The sequence below is a fragment of the Centropristis striata genome, chromosome 16, assembly GCF_030273125.1.
Source record: "Centropristis striata isolate RG_2023a ecotype Rhode Island chromosome 16, C.striata_1.0, whole genome shotgun sequence".
In the NCBI taxonomy this organism is placed as follows: domain Eukaryota; kingdom Metazoa; phylum Chordata; class Actinopteri; order Perciformes; family Serranidae; genus Centropristis; species Centropristis striata.
In genome coordinates, this window is record NC_081532.1 from 25,287,709 (window position 1) to 25,305,707 (window position 17,999).

Genomic DNA, 17,999 nt, shown 5'->3' on the forward strand with positions numbered 1-17,999 from the left:
CCCAGTGCCATTGAAAGAGACACAGAGTTTTATTGACTGTATCAGTAAGTAATATTCTAATTCTGTGGTCTCTCTATGGGCAAATCTGATCTTTGAGCAGCTCATTGAGAAGTTTTTATATTCATAGCAAACAATCTACAATCTAGAATGTTATTTAGCAGACGATTTTATCCAAAGCGACGTACATTTGAGAGATCATACAACACAAGAATAAGCAAGAATAAGTGGCATATATTACGTAGAGTCCTGTTAGGACGTAAGTGCTTCAGGACGTAAGTGTTTTTTGGACGCAGGTGCAGGTTTTTTGGTTGTTTTTGTGTGTGTGTGTGTGTGTGTGTGTGTGCTGTGTGTTGATTATGTGTGTAGGTGATCAGTAAAGAGCTGGGTCTTCAGCCTTTTTTTTAATTTAGAGGGATTCAGCAGATCGTATGGAGTTTGGAAGGTTTTTCCACCACCGGGGCACTACAGAGGAGAAGAGTCTGGTTTGGGACGTAGAGCCTTTCAGTGGCGAAGGAGCCAGACGTCTTTGACTGGAGGAGCGTAGTGGACAGGAGGGTTTGTGGACCTGAACAAAGGAACTCAGATAAGCAAGAGCTGTGCCTGTTGCTGTCTTGTAGGCAAGAGACAAGGCTTTGAATTTGATGGGGGCTGTGACCGGGAGCAAGTGCAGAGAGATGAGTAGTGGACTGACATGAGCTCTCCTGGCTGGTTGAAGACCAGACACGCCGCCGCCTTCTGGATCATCTGCAGAGACTTGGTGGTGCAGCAGGAAGACCCGAGAGTTAGAGAGTTGCAGCTGCCTAAGCAAGGTGTCACGAGGACCTGAACCAGGAGTTGTGTGGATTGCTCGGTTAGGTAGGGTCCGATCTTCCTAATGTTGTACAGGGCGAATCGACACGGTCTGGCAATTGAAGGCACATCAGTCTTGAAGGTCAGTTGGTCATCAATCATGACACCCAGGTTCCATGCAGAGCTTGTGGGCACAAGTTGCATGGATCCAAGCTGAAGATTGATAGGCTGATGTAGGGCTGGGCAGGCCGGGATGACTAGAAGCTCCGTCTTGTGCTGGGCTTACACCAAACGATTTTCCCAGTCCCAGACAAAAAACTGAAAGTCTTTAGTAAATCGAGAGTTACATTTGTAACTATGGTTCTATGAAGTCTGGATGACCGCCAGAGGCGGTGCTTTAAGCACTGGATATTCCATCTTGCGCATGCGCAGGTCGAGTAGTTATACCAACAAAGTCACCTGTGACCCCTGGATGACCCGGGAACATCTATAAGTTCCGGTGTCCCCAGAGGATCTGTTCCAACTGGATCTTCTCGCGAAACTGAGAGATCCGAGTGACAGAGAACTCTGGCGGTCATCCAGAATTCATAGAACCGTAGTTACATATGTAACTCTCGTTCTATTTCATTCTTACTGACCTCCAGAAGCGGTGCTTTCAGCACTGGATGACTAATACCAAAAAGGTCACGAGGATACTGACCAACTAGGGGCCTGAGGCTGTCGACAGGACAGCCGTCGCCACAGGATGAGGAGCCGCAACATTCACTCTGTAGAATCAAGCAAAAGTGCACGATGAAGACCAGCTAGCAGCAGCACAGATATCTTGAAGAGGAACCCCCTTCAAGGCTGCCCATGATGTGGACACACTCCGAGTAGAGTGGCCCCGCACGTTACTAGGCGCAGGTAGGCCCTGCGACCTATAAGCATGTAGAATCACCTCGACAATCCACCTAGAAAGCCTCTCTTCCGACAGAGGCTGACCTTTTTTACAACCCCCATAACAAACGAACAGTTTGTCAGATTCATGAAGAGGGGCTGTAGCAGCCACATATGCCTTGAGAGCCCGAACAGGGCAAAGTTGCTCTGACAGCGCTGTTGCTTGCTGTGACGAGCTTGGTGGACTGAACGCTGCCAACTCAATTGCCTGGTTCACATGTGAGGAAGGCACCCTCTTTGGCAGGAAGGAGGGATTGGGTAGGAGTGTCTTTGTAGAATCTCAGTCTGAGACTAGGCTGTGACTAAAAACTCTAAACACTTGTCTTTAGATGTGAGCAGGTGTGAGCTGATAGTCTTCCAGGAGTCTTTCCAAATCTTTTCAAAGTCTTCTGGTGTATAGGTAGCATTAGAAAGGTTGAGTTGGAGGTGATGTTCTGTCATCCAAGCGGAGATACGAGCCGAGACTGTGAGGGCATTTGGTGGGAAGGACAGTAATAGCAAACATTAATGTGAATTGTTGCTCTTCGTCATGTTTGGAGGCTACAGTGTGTGTTATTGTTCATGGCTTGTGAGAGTTTACCTTTAACCAAGTTTGGCTAGCTGCAAGCTGAGCAGATGACTTGCTGGTAAAAGCATAGTAGCTGCTGCCTTACAGAACAATACCATGGAATAATGTTTGTGACTGTTTAAAGCCAACTTTCTCAAATGGAATATTATCTGAATTTGCTGGCATTATCCAATTTCATGGTGTTTCTCAACTTGGTTACTAGAGGTGGAAAGTAAGTACATTTATCAAACTCTACATGAATATTTATATGTTTTGCTTCTGTTTGATACCCAGCTGTTTGAATCTTTTGGTCCACCCTTTTCCAACATACCATGTTTTCCCTCCATCTGTCCTCCCACATCTCTTCTGTGTTGTTGCTATCCATTCTCTTCTGTGGTTGTGGTTAGATGGCTTCTTTTGATACCTGTCCTCCTTACGTAAACAACATTCCTCCTAGTGCCTCTTAGAGGTGATACAATCTACATTATGTGCCCTGACACAATGACTCTTGACTGGATTCTTTTTCTCTGTCACTGTATATGTTACACCCTATCTCACATAGTGAGCACACTGGAAACAGAATCTTCCTGCTCTGCAATTGAAGCTTTATCTCTTAAGTGTATCCACTGAATGCCTCAGAGAAGTGTACTAGAGTCACAGTCAGATATTTTTTCCTGTCTGGGTCCCTCACACTGAGACATGTGCCAGATGTATCTATGCATTTGTCTGAAAAAGTTACCCTTGAATGTGGATTGTTAACCAGCATTGTGTAGTAGAAAAGTGGGGATGAATGTGACAAGAATTGCCTCTATAGAATTTACCGTATATATGTTTTTCTCTACATGTAAGCAGCATAACTCAGATAAAGGGCAGAATCAGCAGGAGACAGAGTTTCACACTTCACAGAGAATGTTGCAGAGGAATAGGTTTGTACCTGTGGAACTGTGGAGATGCTTTTGTTTGGTGTGAGTGGAATGCGTAATGATCTGGTGGACTCATCTGTCTGTCATCTGCTGCAATCTAGACAGACTGTCACCTCACTGTGACACAGTCTGCTTTTACTTTTAGTTTAAGACGTGAAATGGTTTGTAAACAACCCCAGTATATCTAGATTGCAAATATGCCATTTTGGCTGAAGCATTTTATGACTGAGAATTTACAAGAAAGACAGAGAGAAATAGAGAACGAAATGCCAAACAATTATATAGCATGCTCCAGTAATGGCCCTAACCTTAAAATACTAAGTGTGATAAATAATTCATGAGATCACATATTAGTTGCTGGAATGAAGCCAATCTAAACTTTTTGGCCTCAGTAAAAAAAAATGTTTTGTGTATCATCTCTCTCTCTCTCTCTCTCTCTCTCTCTCTCTCTCTCTCTCTCTCTCTCTCTCTGTTCCTATTGTTTGTTTAAAAGTAGTGCAATAAAAATACAGATGTTTTCCCTAACACGATGAATAAAAGTGATTAATAATCGTGATTACAATATTGATCAAAATAAAAATGATTATCATTTTGGACATAATCGTGCAGCCCTATGTGCAGAACTGCTTCAGCTCAGCCATATTCTTAGGATGTCTGGTGTGAACGGCTCTCTGGAGGTCATTCCACAGCATCTCTATTGCATTGAGGTCTGGGCTCTGACTGGGACACTCCAAAAGATGGCTTTTCTTTTTTTTAAGCCATCCTGTAGTAGATTTACTTTAATGTTTAAGGTGATTGTCCTGCTGCTTCACCCAACTTCTACTGAGCTTCAGCTGGTGGACAGCCACCCTGACATTATCCTGTAGGATACCTTGTTTAACTTGGGAATACATTTTCCCCTGGATGATGTGAAGTGGCCCAGGCCCTGAGGCAGCAAAGCAGCCCCAAACCAAGAGGCTCCCTCCATCATACTTCACTGTTGGGATGATGTTGTCATGTTGGTATGCAGTGCCTTTTTTACGCTATATGTAGTGCTGCATGTTCTTCGTGAACAATTCAACCTTAGTTTTTATCAGTCGACAGTTGTGGAGTGTCCAGGTTCTCTTGCGTATGGTAGACTCACAAAGTGATGTTAACAAGTTCCAATGATTCCTTCAAGTCTTCAGCTGTTACTCTAGGGTTATTTTTTTTTTTACCTCACTGAGCATTCTGTTTTGTGCCTTTGGAGTAAATTTTGCTGGACGCCCACTTCTAGGTAGAGCAACCAAGCAGTACTAAATTGTCTCCACTTGTTTAACTGTGGACTGCTGAATGACTCAAGTCTTTGAGAAGACTTTGTAGCCCCTTCTAGTCTTACACCAATCAACATTTTTCGATTGTAGATCTTCGGAGATCTTTTTTTGTGAGGCTTGGTTCATGGTGGCTGTGTCTCAGTTGGTAGATCGGTTGCCAATTAACCGGAATATTGGTGGTTGAGTTGCAGGCACAGCGTCCTGTACACCTGCACAGTTAAGTTGTAACTTTAATATCCATACTTCTATATTTGTAGTATTGAGAGACTTGTTCGACAGTTTCCAATGCATCTATTTCAATTGGTGATAATTCATTACAGTCAAACTGAGTTAGTTAGACACTCATTTAAAAAGTGATGTTAAACAAAGTGTTATATCTTACGGTGTATGAATTTAATGAAGTTTGGTGTCCAGGCTTTCTTCTTAGTGCAGCTGTGCTTTCAAAATAGCAGAGTAATCACAGCTGCAGCTGATAAAAGTAATTATGGGTGCCTTTCATTTAGTCGTGCCAATTAGCTGTCAGCCAATAATATAAGTTGGTGCTTTCTCCTTGACACACCTAAAACAAACCTGTTAATTATCTGCAGCTGTGTCATTTAGTCCATTTTGACACTTTGATTGCCGTCTACCTACATGAGCCATGGCTTTGTTATTGTGTATGCTGGTGACTGGCACATCTGAATGGGACATCATTGCTTTAATTAGTTGCACCTGTGCCGTTATTGCTATGACTAGTCAAAATATGCACCACAAAAATAGTCTATTGTCTCAGAATGCAAAGTACAACAAACATGTAGGAGCTGCTTAAACCTGAAAAGAGAAGTGGACAGTGATGCCACTGATCCAATTTTTTCAGCCCTGATACTGATACAGACACCTGGGCTTTAAATAATATGCCTTTGTATGAATATACACTCACCAACCACTTCATTAGGTACACCTGTGCAACTGCTCGTTAACACACATTGAATCCGCCAATCACATGGCAGCAATTCAGTGCATTTAGTCATAGATAGACATGGAAAAGATGAGCTGCTGAAGTTCAAAGTGAGCATCAGAATGGGGAAGAAAGGTGATTTAAGTGACTTTGAATGTGGTATGGTTGGTGCCAGACAGGCTGGTCTGACTATTTCGGAAACTGCTGATCTACTCAGATTTTCACAATCTTCTCTAGAGTTTACAGAGAATGGTCCCAAAAAGAGAAATAGAAAAATCCAGTGAGTGGCAGTTCTCTGGACCAAAATGCCTTGTTGATGCCAGAGGTCAGAGGAGAATGGCCAGACGAGTTCCAGATGATAGAAAGGCATATTACAACCAAGGTATGCAGCCTTGAAGCAGATGGTCTTCAGCAGCAGAAGACCACACCAGGTGCCACTCTTGTTAGCTAAGGGTGAGGAACTTCGCACCAGCTAACCAAATTTGACAAAAGAAGTTTGGAAAAATGTTGCCTGGTCTGATGAGTTTTGATTTCTGGTGCAACATTCATGTAAACAACATGAAAACATGGATCCATCCTCTCTTGTATCATGGTTCAAGCTGGTGGTGGTTTGATTGTGTGGTTGATATTTTCTTGGCACACTTTGGGCCCCTTAGTACCAATTGAGCATTGTTTATAAGCCACAGCCTATCTGAGTGTTGATGACCATGTCCATCCCTTTATGACCACAGTGTACCATCTTCTGATGGCAACTTAAAGCAGGATAACGTGCCATGGCACAAAGCTCAAATCATTTCAAACTGGTTTCTGGAACATGACAATAGCCGTCTGGTTTTTCGCCGTCGATAATTGTGCACAACGTCAGCAGCTGAAAGCGTCTCCTCATAAGCGTCTATCATAAACATAGTGATTGTGAATTACCGGCATCACTAACTGCGCACAGAGTGTCTGGTGCTTGTTCATAAACAAACGGAAATCGCTAAGTGAACACCTCCTGTAGCAGCAGCACATACACACTCAGGGCTTGAAGACCTCCGGCTCGGGATTTTTTTTTGTGTTTTTTTTTTTTTTTTAAACATGTTTTAAAAAAAAAAAAAAACACCAAAAACCCTTAGTCAGTTAGATCTGGGTATGACCGGGGAAGGCAGCATTACGGTGGATAGCGTATAGCCTGCCGGAGAAGAAGAAGGCGGCTCATCGGCGAGCGTGCTTTAGACCCACGTCATTACTATTTCTCAAGAAAGTGACTGGAGACAAATCCAGCGACTCCTTCTTACTCTCTTTTTAACGACCCGCTAACGAGCCGGAGGCCGGCTCGCTAAGAAGAGCCGCCGTTAGCGGCAGTTAGCTCTGTAGCAGTACAGTGTGTATGTGCTGCTGCTGCAGGAGAAACAGCGATCTGTTTGTTTACAACAAGCACTGGACACTCTGTGCACAGTCAGCGCGTACCGTTAATTCACGATCATTATGTTTATGATCAGCGGAGACACTGTGCATAATAATTAGCCATGCTACTTTGTTTATGATCATTTGCTGTGCACAGTTAACGACTGCGAAAACCTCCAGAGTCTCTAAATCGGTCTGGGGGCTAACTTGTTGTGGAGACACGCAGAGTGAGCGGACATTTGACAGGGTGTGGCTTGAGACTTTCCCGGTGGTAGTCGAAACGCGGCTATACGGTCCGTGCGTGCGCTCTCCCACATTTTCCACCGGGCGCGGAACGGCTCCGCCGCGGGTTTGCTCCATCCTCTGCCCGGCGTCAGTTCCCACCGGGCGCGGAACGGCAGCGTAGCGAGCCAGCCATATACACGCGAGATAACGAGAACACGCGATAATCCTGGCCATACGGGAGACCGCGAGATCCCGTGATAAACTGTGTATAAGGTAAACAACAACAACAACAAACAGCTTACTTTGCTTCTCCAACGTGGAAGATCTGTTGATCTGACCATCTATCCTTATAGAAAGAATATGTTATGTCATCAGAGGTGGACTCAGAGGGGGGGCAGGAGGGGCGACCGCCCCCCTTCATGCCTCCATGGTTGAAAAAGCGCGGTAAAGTGCCTCTAGAGTGGTGAAAACAAGAGGAAGTGCCTTATTGGCTGCCCTTTACACGTGCAAAAAATTTCATACAATAAATTATGATGATGATCCCTCTAGCGCAAGAAAATTCAATTACGTGTCTTAATGAGTGCCCTTCTAGTGCCCTTTTTCCTGTTTGGTGCCTCCGTGGTTGAAAAAGCGCACGAAAGTGCCCTCTAGAGTGGTGAAAATGAGAGAAAGTACCTTATTGGCTGCCCTTTACACATGAAAAAACTTGCCCTCTACGGTTCCCCTTTATACAATAAATAATGATGTGCTCTCTAGAGATTCTATAATACAGTATCACCGAACTGTGAAAAATGTTATGTGAGATGTTTGCTCTCATTTAGCTCTCAAAGTGCACAAAATAGATGCATTTTACTTAAAAATGTACAAATTTTCTTCCGGGGGGGCATGCCCCCGGACCCCCCTACATGGTTTGGTTCGATACTTTTAATTGTCAGTACCATATCATTAATGACTTTGATCTGGATCTCCTTTTAACTTAATGCTAATATTTCATCATACATGATGCATCAGAGCTTTTTGCGTGCTTGTGTTGCCCCATGTTGTGCAGAATGGGCCCTCTTTATTTTTTCGCCCCTGCCCCTACCACAGTTTGAGTCCGCCACTGTATGTCATAAATGATTGATGCTGTTCCACTTCAACAGTCCGACTCTTGTCGCCCATGTCTCCGACCCTCCGAGACCCTTTGATTGATTGATTGATTGATTGATTGCTGATCTGGTGCCAAGACGTGATGTTGATGTGAAGTTGTTTTAGGCTGCATGAACTGCGTATTGTTTTATTTTGAGGATTCTGTATTTTCATCTCGTTAACAAGAATGTGAGTTTTCCAGTTATGCCGCACCCCCCCCCCCACACACTGTACTGCTACAGAGCTAACTGTAGCTAACTGCTGCTAACGGCGGCTCTTCTTAACAAGCCGGCCTCCGGCTCGACAGTGGCTCGTTAAGAAGAGTAAGAAGGAGTCGCTGGATTTGTCTCCAGTCGCTTTCTTGAAAAATAGTCCCTAAGGGGGTCTGAAAAGTAGCTAAATTTAGAAACAACGTCGCTAAGTTGGGAACACTGCTTTGCCGGCTTTTACAAATGATGTGTGTTGTTGTCGTGTACAGTACTACGTCACATCCTGCTTAGCGATCTATCCAATCAGTAACCAGGCTGTTTTCAGGGGAGAAAAAAGACCCTGCTCTTCTACAGGGACGAAAAAAGTCCTGACAAAAGCCGGCTCCGGACTGCTCGTATTCAAACTAGGGGCGTTTCGGCAAGTGAGACCTGCCTCATTCCGGGTATTTCCCGGTAGTGGAAACAGCCCTCATGAGTTCACTGTGCTCCAGTGGCCTCCACAGTCACCAGATCCCAATCAAATAGAACACCTTTGGGGTGTGTTGGAATGGGAGATTGGCATCATGGATGTGCAGCCAACAAATCTGCAGTAACTGCGTGATGCTGTCATGTCAATATTGACCAAAATCTCTGAGGAATGTTTCCAGCACCTTGTTCAATCTATGCCAAGACGAATTAAGGCATTACTAGTTCTACTTACAAGTACATTATAGTATTAGTGTGGCATTAAGACTCAGCAAGGGTGTTTAAGGTCTGTTGAAAGTGTTCTGATGTTGCTTGTTAGGAAGAACAAAGTGCAAAGATGACAGCTTTTTACTGTGCATTTTCTGGAGCTGAACAACTTTAGTGCTGGAGCTATGTGGCATCATTCAGCATTCATGAAGTTTTGGCAGAAAGGGAAGACCAGGAAATCCTATTGTTATTCCAACTTTGGAGCATTCAGTCATCATTTCAAGGTGGTTGCCACCACTTTAAGCCTTGTATCGATACGACTTCAACAGCCTTTTACTCTTGACCATAATATATCAGTCTATAGCTCTTGTCTATTTGGCTGAATGACTATTGGTAATAACATTAGCTTTTAATTGACTCATTTTGCCATACTTTTCAGGTTTGTTGAATGTGTATGCCTGTAGCCAACTTAGACGTATTGTAGCTTTAAGGAATATCACTAGAGCTGCAACAATTATTCGATTAATTGAACAATAATCGATTATTAAATTAATCGTCAACTATTTTGATAATCGAATAATTGGTTTGAGCAGTTTTTTAAAGACATGAAGTCCAAATTCTCTGATTTCAGCTTCTTCAATGTGAATATTTCTGCTTTCTTTGTTCCTTTATGACAATAAACTGAATATCTCTTTGGTTTGTGGACAAAACATGAGATTTGATTGATTTGAAGATTTGAGCACTGATTGATATTTTTCAACATTTTATTGACCAAACAACTAATCGATTAATCGTTTAAATAATCGACAGATTAATCGATAATGAAAATAATCGATAGTGAAAATAATCGTTAGTTGCAGCCCTAAATATCTCCAAATCACAATTAAAACTAGGAGGCTCTGTTTGACTGCTGACGGTGAATAATATGACGTGAACATGGCAATATAGATAAAACTTGTCTGTGTTTGTGGTAAAAACCCTTTAGTTTACTGCTGTTGTGGCTTGAACTCAATTTGTCTGTGTTCCATATTTTTAACTTGCAGGGTGTGAGGAATACTCTGGCAGGGGAGGAGTCCCAAGTGGAACTACTCAAGGCTCAGCTGAAGGAGCTCTTCAGGTTCTCAGAGGACTCACGCCACCTTTCTGATGATGTCCTTGCAGTCGTTAAAGAACATCAAAGGTATGTAAAATATGGTATGGTTAAAGAAAATTGAGGTGTGAACCAAATCTGGAGAATCGTTAAACCTTTAATCCCAATTATTAAATGTCTCAGCAGGGAAGCCTACACAATCTCCGGAGGAAATCAATTAATTAATAAGTGTTCCACGCTATTCAAATTAAGTCTATTCAAACTGTTTTCAGCAGTAACCTGTCAGTTCATTCCTTAATAGCATGGGCCTTCCACATCTTACCAAGTAACAAAAGAAAAGCCTTGATTTAACCCATTAAGGCCTAAAACGCCTGGAAAAACATGCCTGTAAAACCTCTGGGCGATTTTGAAAGAACCCCCTAAAACCTGAAGTTTTTCTGGAAATTCAATAGAAGATTTTTCAGCCTCTGTAGCAGATAGAAATGAAATTCAAAAAGTATTTGAGAGCTTATACCCGTGGCTTTCATGAGAAGTTGAGTTTATTTGTCCAAACCTTAAATAAAGTTTTTTTAAAAATCAACAAACTCAGCAAATGTTACATTTGACTGAATAAAAAATCCTATGCATAATACTAATACATGCCCATTAGCAAGATGCAAACATTATATGACCATTGGAAGAAATAGACATAGTTCCCATTACCCTTCTGTAATAAAAAAAAATAATAATAAATAATAATAATAATAATAATAAATAATAATAATACATTTTATATATTGCACTTTTCAGGGTACTCAACGACGCATAAAGTAATATAAGACATAAACAGTCATGATTTCTTATATCATCATCACAATCAATTATTATTATTATTAATATTAATATATTATTAATAATATTATTATTATCTCCAGATGACCACAAATCTGTCTGTTCTTCGGTGAAAATATGTCGTCTAAAAACATATTCCTCATCCATAAATCCCGGTTGATTGGTTCCAAGGGTTCAAAGTCCGCGTCAGCAATTAAATCGCCGGTGTTGTTTTCATCAGATCGCTTCCGTCACTTACTGCTGAGCTCCTCCGCTACAGTCGTCCTCCGCCATGATTTCAAAGTTCTGGAAAAGTCCCATGTTGCATTGCGACTCTCCCACATGTATTCTGATGCATTTCATTGGCCAAGAGACCGAAAATAGGTGGAGAAAAAAAAAAAAATACTACAAATTGACATATCCGCTGTCCCGGCCTTAATGGTAGAGTGACGCAACAGCGCTCCCGGTTTCAATGGTAGAAATGTGGTAATGCTTTCCTGGCGTAAATGGGTTAACAGCTGCAACAATCACATGCTAGACAGTAAAGCACCAGGACCTGATGGCTTTTGAAACCCAACAAGGATCCCACTCTACCAACCAGCTACCGTCTCATTTCACTCAGCAGCACAGATATAAAACTGATAAATCAGACTCTCAGACTAGAAAAGGTGATTCATTCAATAATCCATCCAGATCAGGCTGGTTTAATTAATGCTACAACTATTAACTATTTTTGTTAGATGATAATTATTGCAATAAACAATTGTAGTTTAAGCCACTGATATAATGATAATATAATAGGATTATAATGCAATTACACACATAATTCTGAAATAAAAAGTATTTAAATATCCTCAATACATAAAAACAACCAGACCAAGACCAGAAATGACAGTAAAACATGTCTTTTTTTTATTTCTGTTCATTTGGCTTAGGTGCTTCGCCCAGGTCTTATACTAGTCAGTAGAACCTGCTGTTTGTCAGGCACCATAGTAGCTTAAGTGTTGGTGACAGGCCTGGAATTTCATTATTTTAGTGGCAAGGCCACTTAGCCTTTTGTGTTGGCAATTTTTTGACAGCACAAAGGCCAAAAGCCAGGGCACCAAGGCCATAAAATAAAACAATGATTTTAAGTCCATGTCCATAATGAATTTAATTTAAGGACTAGTAGTGACGCTTCTGAGGAAGATTGGAGTCTCAGTCCAAACTGAAACAACTCCTTGTAAAGTAAAATGCATCAATCTTGTGCACTTTGAGAGCTAAATGAGAGCAAACACCTCACAGAACATTTTTCACAGTCGGGAGATACTCTATCTTAAAGTCTTTGTTATCCTACTGTGTCATTTTTAATTGCTGTCAACATGTTTTCCACTAGGACATGGAGCAGCCAGCCAGTGTGGAAAAATAGCTGGCTAGGGGGGTCTGAGGGGCATCTCGTATTTTGAAAGCTGCATGCGTTTAGCGACAGGAAGTTATTCAAAACAGTAAGTCACAGTTTAGTGTGATTAAAACAACATAAACTGTTAGCTAAAGTTAGCTCGCAGCTACCCAATGGCATAAAGCATCAGTGTGTGACGGACTGACGGGTGACAGACACTGCTGATGCAACAGCAACACAAAACCAATTAACTTTATTTTATGAATAGTGCAGATATACTTACTACTACTGTACTGCCCTACAAAGCAAAAAGGCAGTAACTACGCAGAGTGCAGAACTGAGAAAAATGACTTTAAAGTTATCTTGTAATCTAGCCTAAGTACCGGTAGTTGTAGGTAGATTATTTGACATGTGGCTGTTTTGTTACTTTATATTATCTTATTCTTTGTACATATTAATCCTCATATTTAATTTCATATTTTAACCCTATTTTGCAGTTACTGTATTCTTGCTTTGTATTACTTACCAAAAACGTGGCACCATACCAAGGAAAAAGGCAGTAGATTCTCCAAAATAAACTGTCATTATAGCACGTCAGAGCGGTTCATGCCAGGCTCCAATCAAACCCACCACTGATGATGAATGTCATCGAAAGACGCCTCTTTTTTCTAAAAATTCCTGCCCTGGTTGGTGACGTTATCAAATGAACAACCCTGAATGTAAACACATCGGGCGATATCGAGGTCAGCCAAAGTTATCGTGGTCATGTCCATTTATCATACGATAAGTCGACATTGTAGTTATTATGACAGATGTAGCTTTGGAGCAGTAGTTCTCAACCTTTTTGAGTCGCGACCCCCAATTTAACATGCATGTTGTCAGCGACCCCCACTCACTGAACAGAATCTCACAGTTCAGATCATACAAACTCGGTTGATACGACGAATTTTGGACAAATAATGAAGCAGACAACAACTAAAACATCTCTCTGTGCATTTATATATTTTTTAAAATATTTTATTGTTACTTTTAATTTAAGTCCTTTGCTATCAGTTTAAAGGTCCATTCTGACCTCCTGAGTGTGTAACAGCTTCAAGCCAGAGACTCCTTGGAAAGTAAGAACTTGATACTTTGGGATTTGTCAGAAAAGACACAAAATTACCCAAAAAAGACCACAAAATGATAAAAAAAAAAAGACACTAAATGACCAAAAATGTACATGAAATTAAGCAAAAAAGGACTCAAAGTGACTACAAAATGACAAAAAACAACTGAAAAAAAGGAAACAAAATGACCAAAAAAGACACAAATTTACCACAAAATGACCTTAAAAAGACACAAAATGACCAAAAAAAGACACAAAATGACAAAAAGACACAAAATTAGCCAAAAACCACAAAATTACCACAAAAAAAGAGACATTAAATTACCAAAAAGACTAAAACACATGAACACTTTAACACAGTGGAGACAGAGCTGACTTCCAAAATGATTTGGAGACCCCCAGAAATTATCTCGCGACCCCAATTGGGGTCGGGACCCTAAGGTTGAGAATAGCTGCTTTGGAGAATCATTTATTCAGTGGGTTAAGACTTAATGCACCACACCTTCAGCCACTGTCATCACCAATGGACATACATCACTACATGTCCCACTCTCTCCCTCTCTATTCACCATTCATAAAGCCTTTAATTCAAACACCCAGCAAACATCATGAGATCAGTCTGTAGGCTAATGGCTTATTGTTATATATAAAAGCCTCTCCTTCATTATTACAAGAAACCATCATGATAATTGAATCATTCTCAAATATTTCCAGTTAATCTATAAAATGGTCCAAATAATATACTACGAATAAAAATAATAAGAATGATTCTATAGGACTTATCAGAACCAATGAACCAATGGAATGCTAAGTGGTAATGATATTCAATTGGTACTTTGGTTAAAATGCATAAAATAAAGTCACATTTAGACAAATGATATAGCTCCACAATTTGCTCTATGATGTATAACAAGCTATTGGGCATCCCATTTGTGGATTTTGTTACTTTAATGCCCCAATTATTTTTCCCCAACCCTGTTTTCCTCTCTTGACACAAAAATGTTGGTAAGAATGAATTAAATTGGTCCATTTTTTCCTTATTAATTCTAAATAATTTACTTAATTAGTATCCTTGAAAGATCTGTGAGAATTTTTTAAATTAATTCTAGGAAAAAGTAAGGACAAGAGATTCAGAGATGTAATTCTAGTGCACTTAGTTGTCCGTCCATCCATCAATTCTATTTTCTTCCACTTATCTGTGGCCTGGGTTGCGGTGGCAAGAAAGGTATTCCAGCCGTCCCTCTCCATAGCAACATTTCCCAGCTTCTCCTGGGGGATCCTGAGGTGTTTCAAAGCCTGATGAGATGGCATATTTTAGGGTCTCCTAGCAATTAGACATGACTGGAAAAACTAGCAAAGGAAGGCACTCAGGAGGGATCTTGATCAGATGCCCAAACCAACTCGACTGGATCCATCTGACACCATCTGAACAGGAGCTGTATGTCGAGCTGTGAGCCTTAGTTGCCACCTATAGGCTTGCTGGCCCTAGTATCTATTAGTCCAGTAGTTCCCAACCTTTTTGAGTCGCGACCCCCAATTTAACATGCATGTTGTCCGCGACCCCCGCTCACTGAACAGAATCTCACGATGAATTTTGGACAAATAATGAAGCAGACAACAACTAAAACATTTCTCTGTCTGCATGTGCATTTATATGTTTTTATATATTTTATTGTTCCTTTTAATCGAAGTCCTTTGCTATCAGTTTAAAGGTCCATTCTGACCTCCTGAGTGTGTAACAGTCAGCTTCAAGCCAGAGACTCCTTGGAAAGTAAGAACCTGATACTTTGGGATTTGTCAGAAAAGACACAAAATTACCCAAAAATGAATCAAATTGACCACAAAAAGAAACAAGATGACCAAAAAAGACACAAAATGCTAAAAAAAACAACACAAAATGGCCCAAAAAAGAAACAAAATGACCAAAACATTAAATGACCAAAAAGACTAAAACACATTAACACATGAACACTTTAACACAGTGGAGACAGAGCTGACGTTCAAAATGATTTGGTGACCCCCAGAAATCATCTCGCGACCCCAATTGGGGTCGGGACCCCAAGGTTGAGAATAGCTGTATTAGTCCATACTTAAGTATCTACAGTCACTCTAATGACTCAGAGCTAAAAGCTTATCTCTACATGCTGTTGCTGGGCGATATATTTTTTATATCGATATATCGCTCAGCTACTACTGGCTAAATCTAGGGCTGGGCGATATATTGATATAAAAAATATATCGATATATTCTTAAATGTGATATGGAATAAGACCATATTGCATATCTCGATATAGTTAAAAAATGTTTTCTTAATTTATTTATAAATGCTGCCCTTACTAGGGTTTGTCATATTTAGTTATTTTGTAATGTCAATGTTATTCTCCTTCATATAAATATATTTATTTAAAAAAAAGAATGGCCTATTTTATTTCATAAGCTATTTTTATTTAAGATATTTTTTTATTTGAATGTGCACTTTATGGAGTTTTTTGATTTTTTTTAAAAAAAGGTACTCCTGTTGTTATACAGTGTTTATGTCCACTTAAATAAACTGTTTCAATAAAACTACTTGTGACATGTCATATTTGGCTTTGACTAAACATTTGCTCTCACTTTGCGATAGAAATATCAGGATATATATCGTATATCGATATTCAGCCTAAATATATCGGGATATGACTTTTGGTCCATATCGCCCAGTCCTACTACATGCCAAAATTGAGGACGTTCACATGACAATGTTTAGTAGATGATGTCCACCAACTCTGTATTGTCTAGTACAGGGGTGGGCAATTAATTTTCCCAAGGGGCCACATGACCAATACCACGAAGGTTGCGGGGGCCGGACCAAAACTCGGAACTAAATTCTGCTTAATATTAATTTAATCGCTTTATGAAATACAGTGAATTATCTGGTTTTGAGCTGCTACTGATAATAATACATGGTGGAGTAAACAAATATAGCAGTAAAAATATATGTGAGGTATCCAAACTGTTGACATGTAGCCGTCCTACTACATGCTCGTTGGACCCTATACCAACAAACCTTCTTCAGTCCATTAGCCCAACCATCACGCCAGCTGTCACACATGTGATTAACGCCTCACTGTCCTCCGGCACTTTTCCCACTGCATTCAAAGCAGCTCGGGTAACACCTCTTCTCAAGAAACCCTCTCTCAACCCTGCTGAAGTCGAGAACTATCGTCCTGTCTCACTTCTTCCATTCTTATCTAAAACTATTGAACGGGCGGTCGCTAAGCAACTTTCAGAATTCCTCCTACAGAACAATCTTCTTGATCCAAATCAATCTGGTTTCAAAAGTGGTCACTCAACTGAAACTGCTCTGTTGTCTGTGACAGAAGCCTTAAAAGAAGCAAGAACAGCAGCAAAGTCCTCAGTTCTCATTCTGCTTGACTTGTCAGCTGCATTTGACACAGTTAACCATGGCATCCTCCTCTCTACTCTCTCTAAAATGGGCATCTCTGGCTTGGCTCTGTCCTGGTTTGATTCCTACCTCAAAGGACGCTCATTCAGTGTATCCTGGCATGGACAGTTGTCTACTTTGTCTTGCCTCACCACAGGAGTTCCCCAGGGCTCAGTGCTGGGACCCCTGCTATTCGCTATCTACACCACCTCTCTGGGTGAGGTTATCCGCTCACATGGCTTTTCCTATCACTGCTATGCAGATGACACTCAGCTCTATCTGTCATTTCCTCCTGATGACCCATCGGTCTCTGCTCGGGTCTCTGACTGCCTCTCTGACATAGCCACTTGGATGAAGGCACATCACCTCCAGCTGAACCTTTCAAAAACTGAACTGCTGGTCCTCCCTGCTAAACCCACAATACACCACAACATCAACATCAAGATTGACTCCCTGTGTCTTTCACCCACCAAGGTGGTACGAAACTTAGGGGTGATGATTGATGACCAACTCACCATTTCCAGTTATGTCGCCTCAGTTACCCGGTCATGCTGCTTTGCACTTTACAACATCAGAAAAATCAGACCTTACCTAACTCAACATGCCACTCAACTCCTGACACAGGCTGTTGTCATCTCAAAACTTGACTACTGTAATGCCCTCCTGACAGGCCTGCCAGCCTGCTCAGTAAAACCGCTTCAGATGATCCAGAACGCGGCGGCGCGTCTGGTCTACAACCAGCCAAAAAGGTCACATGTCACTCCGCTGCTCATTGAGCTCCACTGGCTACCTGTTGCAGCCCGCATCAAATTCAAATCTCTAATGCTGGCTTACAAAGTTGTCTCTGGTACTGCTCCTACCTACCTGAACGCTCTGATTCAGACATGTGCTACCTCACGACCGTTGCGCTCTTCCAATGAATGGCGCCTGGCTCTGCCCCCCGTTGGTCCAAGGCAATCCAGACTCTTTGCACTTCTTGTTCCCCGCTGGTGGAACACACTACCAGTTCCTACCAGAGCAGGGGCGTCCCTCTCTACCTTTAAAAAACTCCTGAAGACCCAGCTCTTCAGAGAGCATCTTCTCTCCTAGACCACATGATAAGTCTACTCCTCAAAGAATTGTCAGTAGCACTAATAGCTCTTATTGCA

General features: G+C 41.3%; 1 protein-coding gene across 1 annotated transcript in view; it reads left to right on the forward strand.

Annotated features, from left to right (window-relative positions):
* Window positions 1-17,999, forward strand: part of syne3 (spectrin repeat containing, nuclear envelope family member 3) — a 68,623-nt gene that overhangs the window by 15,724 nt on the left and 34,900 nt on the right. Inside the window, exon 6 of the mRNA XM_059352907.1 lies at window positions 10,088-10,224. Within this exon, the coding sequence (XP_059208890.1) occupies window positions 10,088-10,224 (137 nt within the window). The remainder of the gene's footprint in view (window positions 1-10,087; window positions 10,225-17,999) is intronic.